This window comes from Periophthalmus magnuspinnatus, chromosome 15 (genome assembly GCF_009829125.3).
Source record: "Periophthalmus magnuspinnatus isolate fPerMag1 chromosome 15, fPerMag1.2.pri, whole genome shotgun sequence".
NCBI classification, from domain to species: Eukaryota; Metazoa; Chordata; class Actinopteri; order Gobiiformes; family Gobiidae; genus Periophthalmus; species Periophthalmus magnuspinnatus.
The window spans coordinates 10,458,347-10,472,967 of record NC_047140.1 but is presented as its reverse complement, the minus strand read 5'-3'; the positions used below and the strand labels follow the sequence as shown (position 1 = coordinate 10,472,967).

The following is a 14,621-nucleotide window of genomic DNA, read 5'->3' as shown; positions in this document are numbered from 1 at the left end:
ACTCATAAAATTACAAACATGATTAACATAAGAAACCGTGCCTTGAGCCGTGCATTCTGTGGCTCACAGAGTCACAGTCAGATTCAGAGTCAGAGCCACAGTCACAGTTAGAGTCAGAGTCACGGTCAGAGTCGCAGTCAGGACGGAGAGAATGTGCTGTCCTTCAACCCATCAATCATATATATACATATATATATATACTGTATATATACATATATATATACACTGTAGATATATATATATATATATATATATATATATATATATATATTGCATCATCACAACACATAAATAACGAGGATGTATACAACAAAAGAACTGTAATGAGGAGGTCAGAAGGAACCAGATACACTGATATAACATTTACTCATGTGACATTTACTCATGTGATCTGGGGGTCAGAATTGTGTGTTGTTGTTTTTTAATCCAGTACATTTTAAAGATTTTGGTTAATAATAAGACCATTTCCATTTGTAATTTTTTTAAGCCCATCAGTGTTTGCTAATGTGTGCATCGTGTCACTATGGTAACTGTAGAACATGTCACCACAGACATACATGTAGAACAACCCTATTGTGATGCCACTGCAAAGTATCAATCACTAAAGCTTAAAACTCTTCCTTATATTTCCAGTGTGCAGCAGCAGATCACATACACTTCATATACATCTGATCTAAATATGCAAGTTTAATCAAAGTACATTTAGGAAACACAAAAACAAAGTAAAATAATACAATAAAAAATATAAAGTCTGTATGGCTTGTGAACAATGGAACGGAAACTCGTGGTCCTATTTACAATCTGGGATGTAAGTTAAAAAAATATGGTATTAGGGTATTACACTTCTATAGGGTACTAAAGAGGGGGTATTTACTTCAATGGGGTATTAAAGAGGGGGTATTACACTTCTATAGGGTACTAAAGAAGGAGTATAACACTTTTATGGAGTATTAAAGAGGGGGTATTCTATGGGGTATTAACTGCTAACACATTACATATTTTTATGAAGAATTGTCACGTGGGAGCATGGGTGATGTAGGTTTGTGGGCGGAGCCTTGTACAGGCCCGTACTGCTAACTATAAGGACAGTTCGGGTAGGGAGAGATCGCTAGATCACTTAAACATACATACATTTTCAAGATGGTATTATGTAAAAAAAAAAGATTTTACATAATACCATCTTGAAAATTGAGACACCAAGGCTAAAACATTTTTTATATTTCCAAGCTTTGGTAATTCATATTTTACACCTTAAAATATTAGTAAAAAGGTAAATAGAGATTAAACATGTGTGAATGAAACAAAATACAACTCCAGGTATATTCTGGAAGAGGAAATGATGTTAAAAGAGGTTTAAATCTCATAAAAAGTACATTTAGTAAAATATAGGATCTTAAAAATTATGATAACCTTTTTCATACTCAAAGTGAATAACAGCAATAATATGAGGCTTAACTCAATAAACACAAACAGATTTATAAAAATGCTCCTAAACATCGTTCTGTTGTACCAAATCATTTTTTTCACCATCTGCCAAACCAGCACGTGGCACTTTTAGGGTCAATGCATTTTCACATTATGTAATGAAAGGCATGGGTTTGAGTAAAATGTGTCTCATGAGGTCAAAATAAGTCCTCTGTAATGTCTAATTATAAAGGGTTTTATTGTCAGAGAATCAGGAAATGTGCTGGTTATCATTAGCATTACCATAACAGCAAGACTCTGTTGTGAAAAGCACTTATAACCTCATCATTGTGAGTAATTAGGGTGCTCTGAATGCATAAGGTAAGTGAGGAATAACTTTGGACCACTGCAAACTGTTTAAAATGAAATAGTTCTGTTTTTCATGTAATGAAGAGGGCAAAAATCAGGTACAGCGCCTTTAACATCTCAAAAGTCTCGCTCCCTCGATTCACTTTGTTAAAACTGCATCACTCTGTAGCATTAGCATTAGCATAATATTTCTGTATCTTTCTCATAACTTCTTTCATTCAACGTTTAGCCCTAGCATGTTTGTCAGCCCCACCGAGAGCTTTTTATCCTCCTCTGTGCTATTGCTTGGAGTTATCAGACCCAAAACGGATCCTCCCAAACCCCCCTCTGCACTTGCACTCGCACTGGTTCCTGCTCCGCCAAAGTTCAAATCAATGTTAGAATCTGTCGGGGACGTGCTAACAGACGACGATGACTTCTCCCTCGCTAACTTTAAACGCTCCGAAATATCCACTTTCTCTCCCGTTTTGGCCGTGGCATTCAGGTATGGCAGACGAATTCCTTTGCTAACTATGAAATCTTTGTTTTCAATCTCGCGGCTCGAAGCGCTCAAACTATCCATGATTCCGAAACTGTCCCTCTTATTTGCGGGTAATTTGTGAAACACGAACGCAGGGACCTCCACTTCGGTGTTGGCGAATTCTGGGTCGGACTCAGTACCGCTCCCCTCATCTTCGTTCGATTTCAAACCCCACTTAAATGGCCATTTTAGTTTCGAATGTTTTGCCTCTGCCTCTACGCCTCCTGTAGCGCGGAGAGCTAGCGAAGGACTATCGACGCTAGCTTTAATATCAGACGTTTTAACTTCCAGAGTGTGTATTTCTCCCTCTACTTTAGGTAAGTCAGCATTCAAATCTAGATCTGCATTTTTAGATCTGCCAAACAGTTTAGGCAGCTTGAAGTTCAGTTTTGACTTGTCAGCATCTACATTAGGAAGGTTAGCATCAATTTCTGGTAGATTAGCTTCATATTTAGGAGCTTCAATATCTACAGAAGGAGCAGACACACTTGCACCAGCAGAGGGCAGACTCATGTCCACTTTAGGAGCGTCTAAGCCGGCTTTTAGTGACGTATCAACACTTGGAGTCTCAACATCTGAACCGGACAAATTAAGTGAGGGCATTTTGAAGTGAGGAACTTTGAAGTCTCCAAGAGTTGTGTCAACATTTGGGGCATTTACGTTGACGTTTGGAGCAGACATGTCGGCCTTCAGGTCTGCTGAAAGATCAGGTGATTTTAGGTTACCCTTTAGTTTTGGAGTAGACAGGTTTGCGTCGATGTTGGGAGCGTTCAGATCAACGTTTGGTGCATCTATGCTTGTATTTGGAAGAGTAAGACTTGGAGTGTTCACTTGTGCTTTGGGTAAACTCAAATCAAGATCAGGGTTTTTCAAAGATGGCAGACTTGCTTCGAATTTTGGTGCCGAAATTCCAGCATCCAAATCCGCATCAATATTTGGACCGGACAAATTTGGAAGATTGATATTCGCTTTTGGTGAATTTATATCCAAATCAGGCGCATCAACGTTCAAATCTCCGTCAACTTTGGGTTTTCCGAAGTTAAGTTTTGGTAATTTGAATCCAGGAAGTTTGATGCCCCCTGCTGGTGGTTTGAAGTCGGCATTAGGAGTGTCTACACTTAAATCTGGTGATTCTAAGTCAACTTTTGGTCCAGATAAATTCAATTCTGGTGCCGAAATTCCAGCATCCAAATCCGCATCAAGATTTGGACCGGACAAATTTGGAAGATTGATATTGGCTTTTGGTGAATTTATATCCAAATCAGGCGCATCAACGTTCAAATCTCCATCAACTTTGGGTTTTCCAAAGTTAAGTTTTGGTAATTTGAATGCAGGAAGTTTGATGCCCCCTGCTGGTGGTTTGAAGTCGGCATTAGGAGTGTCTACACTTAAATCTGGTGATTCTAAGTCAACTTTTGGTCCAGATAAATGCAAATCTGGTGCTGAAATTTTACCATCAATTTCTGGTGCATCTAGTTTAAGATCAGGGGGCTTGAGGCTCAAATCAGGACTTTCCAGATCTGCATCAATGTTAGTTTTTGCTTTCGGCCATTTTATTTTTGGTAATTTGAATTTAGGAGCATCAACATCTGCATCTACCTCAGGAGTATTGAGTTCTCCTTTGATTTTGGGCGCTTCAAGGTTCAAATCTGGCGTTTTTACATCAATATCTGGAGTACTGACATCCAGATCTGCATCAATCGAAGGTTTAGCTTTTGGCCATTTTAGTTTTGGGAGTCTGATCTTTCCAGAGGGAGAGTCAACATTCACATCTGGTGTTTTAACATCTACTTTTGGTGCGTCTAAACTAACATCTGGTGCATTTAGATCTCCTTCTAGTTTAAGATCAGGAGTCTTAACATTCAAATCTGGCCCTTCCAGATCTGCGTCAATAGATTTTGCTTTCGGCCATTTTATCTTTGGCAGTTTCAATTTTCCAGAAGGAGCATCAACATCAACATCTGGAGTTTTAACATCTACTTTTGGCGTGTCTAAACTCAGATCTGAAGCGTTCAATCCGGAAGCATTTATGTTCAAATCTGGACCTGACAAATCCGCTTTGGGCAAACTAGCATCCGCCTCTAAACTTGGCGTTTTGTGGACCACTTTTGGCCATTTAATTTTTGGAATCTTGATTTTCCCACCAATATCTGGAGAATCTATTTTTGGTCCGTTCAGATCTGCGCCAACTTTGGGCCCATTCAGGTCCAGATTTGGTGAGTTTAGTTCCAAATCTGGCCCATCAATTTGACCATCTAGGTTCACATTCGGTGCGTGTAATTCTCCCTCAATTTTTGGGACTTTCAAATTAGCATCTGGAGCTTTAATATCAGAGTCAGCTTTCACCCTCGGACCAGTCAGCCCGAATTTCGGCAGCTTAAATTTTGGTTGCTTAACATCTAGATCTGGCGTACCTAATTTCCCTTTCACTGTCGGAGCATCTAGGTTCAAATCTGGCGCATTCACCTCCAAATTTGGGCCATTAATGTTTGCACCAAGATCTCCATCGATTTCAGGACCCTTCACTTTAGCTTTAGGCTTTGGTAGTTTCAGTTTTGGGAATTTTAAACCTGCCTTTGGTGTGTCTACATCTACATTTGGGCCATCTATGTCGATGCTTGGAGCTTTCAAGTCAGCGTTAACGTCTGGTGCGTCGATTTTAACATCACCATCGATGTTTGGTAACTTCAGATCTGCATCTGCGTCAATATCTTTTCTCTTCCAAGTTCCAATTTTCTTCCACCATTTTGTTTTAACATCAGGTCCCTCTATGTCTGCTTCTACTTTTGGAGCTTTGAGGTCTAAGTCGGCTTCTGGTAACTCTACGTTAAGATTCGGCCCATTCACTGACGCATTGGGCAAATCCACGTCAAGATCTGGAGTTTTCATGTCAGGACCGGAAACCTTCAGCTTTGGTTTTTTCAGAGTTGGGAATTTTATTTTGGGACCATTGACTTTAGCATCGAGATCGGGGTTTGGTAGATCTATGTCAAGGTTTGGACCTTGTAAATCTCCCTCAACTTTGGGAAGTGAGAGGTCCGCGTCTGGCGTGTTAATATCAGCTTTGAGGTCTGCTTTTGGCACTTTGGGTTTTTTCCAATTCAAATGTGGCCACTTTATCCCAGAATGCCCATCAATATCTGGAGTTTTAAACTCTGCGTCAGGAAGTTCTAAATCAGCTTTTGGTGCTTCCAGATTTGCGTTAATTTTGGGAGCAGACACATTCAAGTCGGCGTCCGCGTCTACATCGAGTTTGGGCCCTTTCGGCTTCTTCAATTTCAAATGTGGCCAGTTTATCCCCCCACCTGCGTTCAAATCGCCGTCAAGTTTAGCATCGACTTTCGGAGCGTCTAAGTCTAAGCTAGCATCTGGTAGTTTAGCTTTGCCTTTTTTTTTCAGATGTGGCCATTTGATTCCACCATGATGCGCATCTATGTTCAGATCAGGGGCTTCTGCGCTCAAATCAGGGCCGTTGGCACTAACCTTGGGCCCTTTTAGGTCTAAGTTTGGAGCTTTTATATCAACATCCGGAGCGGATAAATTCAAATCTGGTGTTTTGACATCAGCACTAACATTCGGAATGTCACCTGAAATATCCAGATCTGCGTCTGGAGGACTGATCTGAGGCAGGTTGAAGTTGGGCATGGAGAACTTAGGAGTTTTAAAGTTTAACCCGCCCGTCTTCACACCAGGGGCATCAAGATCCAAGGAGGCTTTGGGAGAGCTCAGGTCCCCATTCAGGTCTGGACCAGAGAGACTTAGACCTGGTAATTCCCCATTGAGGGTTGGTGTCTTAAGCCCTCCTCCGAGTCCAGCTCCGAGTCCTCCTCCGAGTCCTCCTCCGAGTCCTCCTCCGAGTCCTCCTCCGGCTCTCAGTCCGCTGTTGGCGTTCAGGTCCAGGCCGTTCACAGACACAGAGGGACCTTCGGCCGATGCCCCCAGAGACTTGTCCAAATTCAGCTTCTGTAAAAAATAGAGACTCTTTAAGCTCGTCGTCTTTTAGGTGTACTGCAATTTTGGGGCGACAGTTACTCAGAGGGTCGATTCCTGCTTGGGTCTGTCATTGTGTACTTAAGTCAAGACATTTCACCCACATTGGTTAAACCTGCTTGGACCATCTTTCAGTGCCTCTGGATTAAACCTGCATTTGACCCATCCTTCAGTGTCTCTGGGTTAAACGTGTCAAGAGCAGTGGGATCATCTCCAGATCTTGAGTTAGTCTTGGTCAGGACTACCTCAGCTGAAGGATTTGACCTGTTGTGTATGTTTTGGATTTGTTGAGGGAAACGTGAGGAAATCCACCCAGACACAGAGAGAACATGCAAACTCCACAAAGACAGAGAACATGCAAACAACACTCAAAAAGACCACCACCTTGTTAGTCCCATTTGAGAATTTGATTATACAATAAAATAAGACTTTTTTTTAAATCATGATTAAGTTCTTAGTTCTAGTTGTTGTTGTAGTTGTTGGTCCTCACCCCGTCAAGTCCGAGCCCGGCACTGCCCCCGAGCTCCTTCTTGGTCAGGACCTTCATGTTGTTGTCGTACGGCTCTAGGACCTTCAGGATGCTCAGAACCTCGTCCTTCTTCAGGTGATCCAGGTGAATGGTGGCTGCCACAATCTCATCTCCTGAGAATTAGAAGAAAAGATATTTCAAAAGAAAGTTGAAGTAAAACAGAACTGAACTCTCTTACTGAAAATGTAGATAAAAGAGCAGGACTTCAGCACGACAGATGCAGTACACACAATAGTCAGAGTATGGTGCTGTGCTATTCAATATTATACTATGGTCTTTACACCAGTAACATTAATATAAACTATTATAATAGTAGTAGCATCAGTAGTAGTAGCAGTATATTGTGCCTGCTTGCTCTGTCATCTGTGATCCCGCTGATAGTAGTAGTATTTGTAGTAGTAACAGTAGTACTAGGAGTAGTACCAGTAGTAGTAGTAGTAGTAGTAATAGTACAGTAGTAGTAACAGTAATTGCTTGTAGTCCTACATTTGGACATCCTGTCGTCCGTGAGCCCTGTTCCATGATGGACTACTCTGTTATCTGTGATCTTGGTGGTAGTAGTAGTAGTAGTAGTAGTAGTAGTAGTAGTAGTAGTAGTAGTACTTTACCTGTTTGTAGTCCTGTTCTTTGGGCCACTCTATCGTCTGTGATCCCGGTGATGATGACTCCTTGGTCCGAGTCATCCAGAACCAGAGACTCGGAGAACCTCCGCGGGTTCAGCTCCACGCTCTAGAGATACACAAGAAAACATCACCTCTGCTTTATAATATCTCATATATGTAAAAATACAAATACTTATATACATACACACGCGCACACACACACACATATACATCATACAAATACAAATACACACACACACACCCACTACTTACCATTGTGCTTTGTTGTTTTCACATCCACATCACAGAACGACGGAAGCTCGGGGACAGCAGCAACAGCTCCTGAAACACAGAACAGCTCCTTTTACATTTAGTTCAGTAGAGTTTGGCAATTCCATGTCTTAAATCATCCAAATGATTCTAGTGAAGGTGTATGAAGTTTAAAAATACAGTGTAGTACTTCCTGTATTACCACATGACATCACAAGGTGGAACAGAGTGTTTTCTGTTTGAGAGAAGAATTCAGCCTAAATATGCAGGGTTTGTGTGCTAAACATGTGTGAATGAAACAAAACACAACTCCTGGTCTGTTTGTGATGAGGAAACTACATTAGAACATAGATCAGTGGATAGTGTAATATGGCCCACACACCTGCAGTCTGTCACCAGCTAAAGGGGCAAAAAGAGCTAAAAACAACTCTTATCACTGCAGTAAATGTGAGCTGTAAATGTGACTTGTAGCAGTCATGTTACAAGTCACGTCTGTGGAATGTCGAGCGCCTGGTCCTGACACCAGAAAAAAGACATGCGGTTTAACAACATTTCACTACACGCTGCTGAGGAATACAGGAACACTCAGGACGGCAGCTGAAACTAGCATTTAAGCTAACACCTGTGTCATAGCGTTTTGTTGGTTATGAGGTTCATGTTTACAGGCATTGATCCTAATAAAAAATAACAGACACAGGCCCACACACTGCTGAGGAGCACACTAGCACATCATGAACCCAACTCATACACAGCAGTAACATCACACTGCGAGTGTTCTACATGAATATATATTGTGGAATGCTCATCATGTTTCACGGAGGCACACATAGCGAACAAATGTTTTAAGTCTGAAAACTCAAGAAAAAATCCTAAAGTGATTTAAAGAGCACATTTTCATGAGCCTGTGATGAATCATGGTCTTGTTTAGTGGTTTGATTTTGCACAAAAGGTGAGAGTGATTCAGTGAAAAACTGTTGGCTAATGCTAACTAGCTTGTGACTGTAATGTTATTTGAGAGAGATTAAAGTCTTAACAGAGTTTCTGATAGTAGTGCCTTCAGTTAGCATCACACCTACAGGGAATGTAGATGACATCAGCTGCAAAGTATCAGTTCAACATTATATAACAACCAGAAGAAGAGAGACCTGACCACACACATACACATAAACACATCCTACAGAGGACTACACGAAAACTCCACACACATACACATAAATACATCCTACAGAGGACTACACTGAAAAGATGCTGTCTGGACTCTCAAAGAGCCTTCACACTGCAGTCTTCACTCTGTGGTGGTGTAGACTATCACTTGGTTTCAGATGGCATCAACACATCCTATTAGCCAAACACATTTAACAGAGATGGAGCAGATAAAGTGACTTTTGTTGAAACTGAGATGTGTGTTGTTGTTGTTGTTGTTGTTGTTGTTGTTGTTGTGACACAGTGAGTTGTTGGGTCCAGTCTCTAATAGAAATGATAAGGTTCAACATTTGTGAATTTACCTTTTGGATATTGTATTGGTTAAGTAGAAATGTAATCAATAGAACTGTGTGTGACCCCTGACCCCATCAGGAGTATCGTCATATTCTTATCTGAAAACCACCAATTTCTGTCCTTGGACAGCTGTGGCTCGGGCACAAATGAGGCTGCCAAACTGCCGCGCTGGCTCCCATCACCAACACTCACACTCAGTCACATTCATACTAGGCAATGCCCAAGGACACAATGACAGTTTCCATTGAAGTCAAAGTGGAAGATCACAGGAAAATGAAAATGTTCTATTTCAGACGATCTTCAAGCTTTTTTGTCTGTATCTGCTAATGTGTGCATTGTGTCACCATTTTGAGTGGATTGGAGGCATGATTGACAGGTGGATTAACTAATCAGGGAGACACATAATTCATTAGTGTCAAAACAAACATGGCAGTTTATGAGTAAAAAAAGGAAAAAAAATAACCCAGAGGACTAAAACAAAAGCAGTAAACTCCTGTGTGTCTGAGGTCAGAGATCACCATGTTACCTTTTATTGTTTTGAAAATTCTATTCACCCAAAACGTATTAAGATGTTTTATAAGTTTCACTTTCAGTCTCCCCTCACAAGTCCCTCCCCCTTCAGAGCACTATCACAACGCAGTCAGCTGCATCCCACTAATGAAACCACTGCACATCACATCAGGTTTGTCAAATTACTGTCTACAGTTTTGTATCATGTTTTTTTATTTATGGAGAATTGTGATGTGGGAGCATGGGTGACGTAGGCTTGTGGGCGGAGCCTTATAGAGATTGGTAACACTAAGGAGGATTTGAAAAGGGGCCCAGAAGAGATCACTAGATTACGAAAACATGCACAACATCTAAAACCTCTTTAAATGTAAAATGCAGTTGTCCCCATGAGGCAGAGAAACCTGAAACATTCTTGAGACACGCCACACTCCAGAAATGTCAAGAATTTTGTCCTGCTGCGTTTTTGAGTTGAGCAACAGAAACTGGCTCTGAACCAGGACTAAAGCAGGACTAAACCAGACACTAAACCAGGTGTAAACTAGGACTAAACCAGAACTCAACCAGGACTAAACCACGATTAAACCAGGTCTAAACTAGACTAAACCAGCAATAAACCAGGACTAAACCAGGACTAAACCAGGACCAAAACAAGACTAAACAAGGACTAGATCAGGACTAAACCAGGACTAAACCAGGTCTAAGCCAGGACTAAACCAGGACTACACCAGGACTAAACCAGGTCTGAGCCAGTCTAACTATCTGCTGTCTGCGTGTTGTTCTTAGAAACTGGAGGCGCAGTGCAGATAAACAGATTTTTAAGATTCCTCCACATGACACAAACATTGGGAATTTTAAGTCTGAAGAAACTAAAACATCTAACAGCTAAAACCCAAACCAAGACCAGCTCAAGACCTGGAGACAGGTCCCACTGACAGGTTTAACCCAGAGACACTGCAGGACAGGTCAAATGCACAATTAACCCAGAGACACTGCAGGACGGGTCAAATGCACAATTAACCTAGAAACACTGCTCCTGTCTGCTCCTGTCTGCTCCTGTCTGCTCCTGTCTGCTCCTGTCTGCTCTTGTTTGCTCCTCTCTGTTTAGAGCCGCGCCCGACTCTGCTCTAAACATGTGACTGAGGTGTCAGACAAAATGGAATTAGTCATAGAAGATTTAAAGAACAGTTTAAACTAATCCTTCACTTTAATTAATCCTTCAGTTTAGTGGCAGTTAAACTGTGAGAGAACGTAGTCCACATTCACCAAAGATCTTTGAATGTTTTAGCACAAAAACATTCACATCTGAGACTGAAATCTGAACTTTAAACTAACCCAAGAATCACCTGTATTTCAGAACATGTTTGTACAGTCTAAACTACAGGGTTAGCTGCTTTTACACAGAATAAGACCCCATGGAGACACAGGGAGGGCATTTACACACAAGAAGGACATCTGACACACAAACAGAGGACAGTTACTTAAAGTACAGGATTTTCTGGTTGAGATGATTCAAATTGTGATGCCAATCTCACCACCTTCAACAAAATAAACACTATACACACAATACTATAGCATTAGTATTATAAAGACAGAGAGAAAGAGAGGGAGGGAGAGAGATGATCTGTTTGAGGCATGTCAGCTTCAGTGAAACAGTGAAACTTCAGGGCGGAGAACAAAACACAAAACAATAACTTCATTAAATCTATTGCTCGACAGCTCAGGGCATCAGGTATGTCCAACTGTAACACTGTGTAACAAGATGGGGCTTTAACCCTGTTATAATGTGACAAAATATCCCACAATGGGGCGTTAACCCTATTCTAATGTTACGAAATGTCCTGCAGTGGGGCTTTAACCCTGTTCTAATGTGATGAAATGTTTCACACTGTGGCTTTAATCCTCTTCTAATGTGACAAAATGTCGCGCAGTACTGCTTTAACCTTGTTATAATGTGACAAAATGTCCCGTAGTGCGACTTTAACCCTGTTATAATGTGATGACATGTCCTGCAGTGGAGCTTTAACCCTGTTCTAATGTGACGTAATGTTTCGCATTGGGGCTTTAATCCTCTTCTAATGTGACAAAATGTTCACAACACTCTCTTCTAACTTGTAACTTGTGTCATCAGGTGGTGATCCATAAGTGTCCCTCTGGATTATTAAAGTCCATTCACCTTCTATACAATCAGATTATTCTCTTCACACATAAACCTGCATATTTAGGCTGAGATCTTCTCCACACTCCACTCCATGTTCTGCTTTGTGAAGTCATGTGGTAATACAGGAAGTGCTTCACTGTGTTTTTAAACTCCATACACCTTCATACATTTGGTCTCCACTGAACTAAAAGTAAATGGAGAAAACTACCACTTCATGACATCACAAGGTGGAACAAAGCATTTTGAGCTTTGGAGATGTAGACAGACTAATCATAAAGTGTTACTCAAACATGTGTGAATGAAACAAAACACAACTCCGGGTCTGTTTTTGAGGAGATAACAGCATTATAACATGGCTAAAGGCTCACACGAGTCAGTTTGTGTCATATAGTACCTTTAGCAGTTATTGTTTTTAGCATTATTTACACTGTGCACCAGTAAAAGGAATTTTTGTGCCCTATACTGGAGCTTTCATTGTGTAAATATCATATCATACATTATAATTAGAGGTTCAGATGTCCAAAATTACGCTGTAAAAATCTGCAGAATGTGAAACAGACTTCAGATGGTTGACAGGTTCAAACTAAAGTCGTTTCAAAGTCACCAAACTCAGATGTTCTCCGAGATCTGAGGAGGACAGTCCTCCAGGTTCTATAGACCACTGCACACAGAGGAGACACATAACTCAACATGTCCAGCGGCTAAACCTGGTTTAGTCCTATTTTAGTCTTGGTTTAGTCCTGGTTCAGTCCTTGTTTAGTCCTGTTTTAGTCTTGGTTTAGTCCTGGTGTAGTCCTGGTTTAGTCTTGGTTTTGTCCTGGTTTAGTACTACTACTAATAGTCAGATTGATATAGCACTTTTTGGACACTCAAAAACATTCACTCCACTCTCTTTGGTGGTAAGCTTCAACTGTAGCCACAGCTGCCCTGGGGCAGGCTGCCAATCTGCACCACCAGCCCCTCCCAACACAACAATAGTTTTTGCCTCTGATGTCCCCCTTTGGCACCTTGTATTGACCATCCATACCTGACCATCTTAGCAGAAGATCTGACCAGATGAGGTTTTGACAGGAGGTGTGGCCACACACCTTTTAGACCTGGTTCAGTCCTGCTTTAGACCTGGTTTAGATCATCTTAAATCCTGGTTAAGTCTGGGCTAAGTTCTGGTTCAATCCCGGTTTAGTTCTCATTTGGTACAGCTTTGGGCTGCTCATTATTATTGGAGAAATAAAATCCAGAAATAGTCGACACCTCGTCTTAAATTTCAATGTAAAGTCTGTTCAAAATGTGGATAATTAGACCACTGCAAACGACACAAACGATCTGCACATTTATGTTTACAATGTGAGGAAATGCCCTGCAGTGGGGTTTTAACCCTGTTGTTCTATTGTACCTATTTTCACATTAAAGTCCAGGAGCCGGTGTTGGGAGGTGACAGTGATTCACTGAGGCCCTGGTCAAACCCGACTCACACCAAACACAACAATGGCAAAGATGCCAATGAAGTCAATGACGCTAACAGCACCAACAACGCTAACGACTCTAAGAACCGCACATACAGCTATAAAGAGAAGGTCTGAAATATTATTCTTAAACAAGAAAAATACATATTAAAATGTTTTAGACATGGTTTAGACCTGGTTTAGTCCTATAAGTTTGGTAACAAGAAAAATACAAATAAAAAAAAAAAAAAAAACATCTGTACAAAAAGGAGAGATTTCGTAAGTTATAATTTTCATATTAACTTTACATTTTGAGCTGAAGCTCTGCCTCAGACTCAGATGTTCAGGTTTAATTTGGTCTCATTTACATCACTGAAAATAAAATCAGAATTCTGCTGTGATCTCAAATTCAGCCAAAGTTTTGTTTTCATGAATGATTTCACATGAGACCCAGCCCCAGACAGGAACTGTGAAATCCATCATCACTTCTAACCTTTGACCTCTGCCCCTCACTCACCGTATGCAGGTTTGCTTTGGTCCTGGTCTAGTCCCGGATTGGTCCTTGGTGCAGACTTTGACTCTGGTTTAGCTCCAAAATCTGGTCTAAGTCTGGCTCTTGAGGCCCAGCTGGAGTCCTGGTCTTTGGATCCCGGTTTAGTCTTGAGTCTTTGTTCCTGGTCTCGGTCTGGACTTTGGTATTTGGTCTATCCTCTCTCACCAGCCGCCTCTACCTCTGTGGCTGCAGGTATCAGGACTAAAGCTGGTTAAGACCCAGGACTAAACCAGGTCTAGACCAGAGAAACTGGTCCAACCACATCCCTGAAGAGCCAAGGCCCAAGAGGCGCTTACAACATCTGCACTGAAACAGGGCGAGTGCGACAGGGCCAGGCAGGTGCGACAGGACCAGGCAGGTGCGACAGGGCCAGGCAGGTGCAACAGGACCAGGCAGGTGCGACGGGGCCAGGCAGGTGCAACGAGACCAGGCAGGTGCAACAGGACCAGGCAGGTGCGACGGGGCCAGGCAGGTGCAACGGGACCAGGCAGGTGCAACAGGACCAGGCAGGTGCGACGGGGGCAGGCAGGTGCGACGGGGCCAGGCAGGTGCGACGGGGCCAGGCAGGTGCGACGGGGTCAGGCAGGTGCGACGGGGCCAGGCAGGTGCGACGGGGTCAGGCAGGTGCGACGGGGCCAGGCAGGTGCGACGGGGCCAGGCAGGTGCGACGGGGCCTGGCAGGTGCAACAGGACCAGGCAGGTGTAACGGGGCCAGGCAGGTGCAACAGGACCAGGCAGGTGCAACGGGGCCAGGCAGGTGCAACAGGACCAGGCAGG

At 42.2% G+C, this 14,621-nt stretch overlaps 1 protein-coding gene across 1 annotated transcript; it reads right to left on the bottom strand.

Moving 5' to 3' along the window:
- Positions 1-1,304: 1,304 nt before the first annotated feature.
- On the bottom strand, positions 1,305-14,030 carry si:ch211-125o16.4 (neuroblast differentiation-associated protein AHNAK). Its single transcript, XM_055227375.1, has 5 exons — positions 13,809-14,030; positions 7,688-7,756; positions 7,421-7,541; positions 6,774-6,925; positions 1,305-6,256 (listed from the first exon to the last, which is right to left on the bottom strand). The coding sequence occupies exons 2-5, from the start codon at positions 7,688-7,690 to the stop codon at positions 1,988-1,990; spliced, it is 4,545 nt and encodes a 1,514-aa protein (XP_055083350.1). The 5' UTR covers positions 7,691-7,756; positions 13,809-14,030; the 3' UTR covers positions 1,305-1,987.
- Between the last annotated feature and the right edge of the window lie 591 nt (positions 14,031-14,621).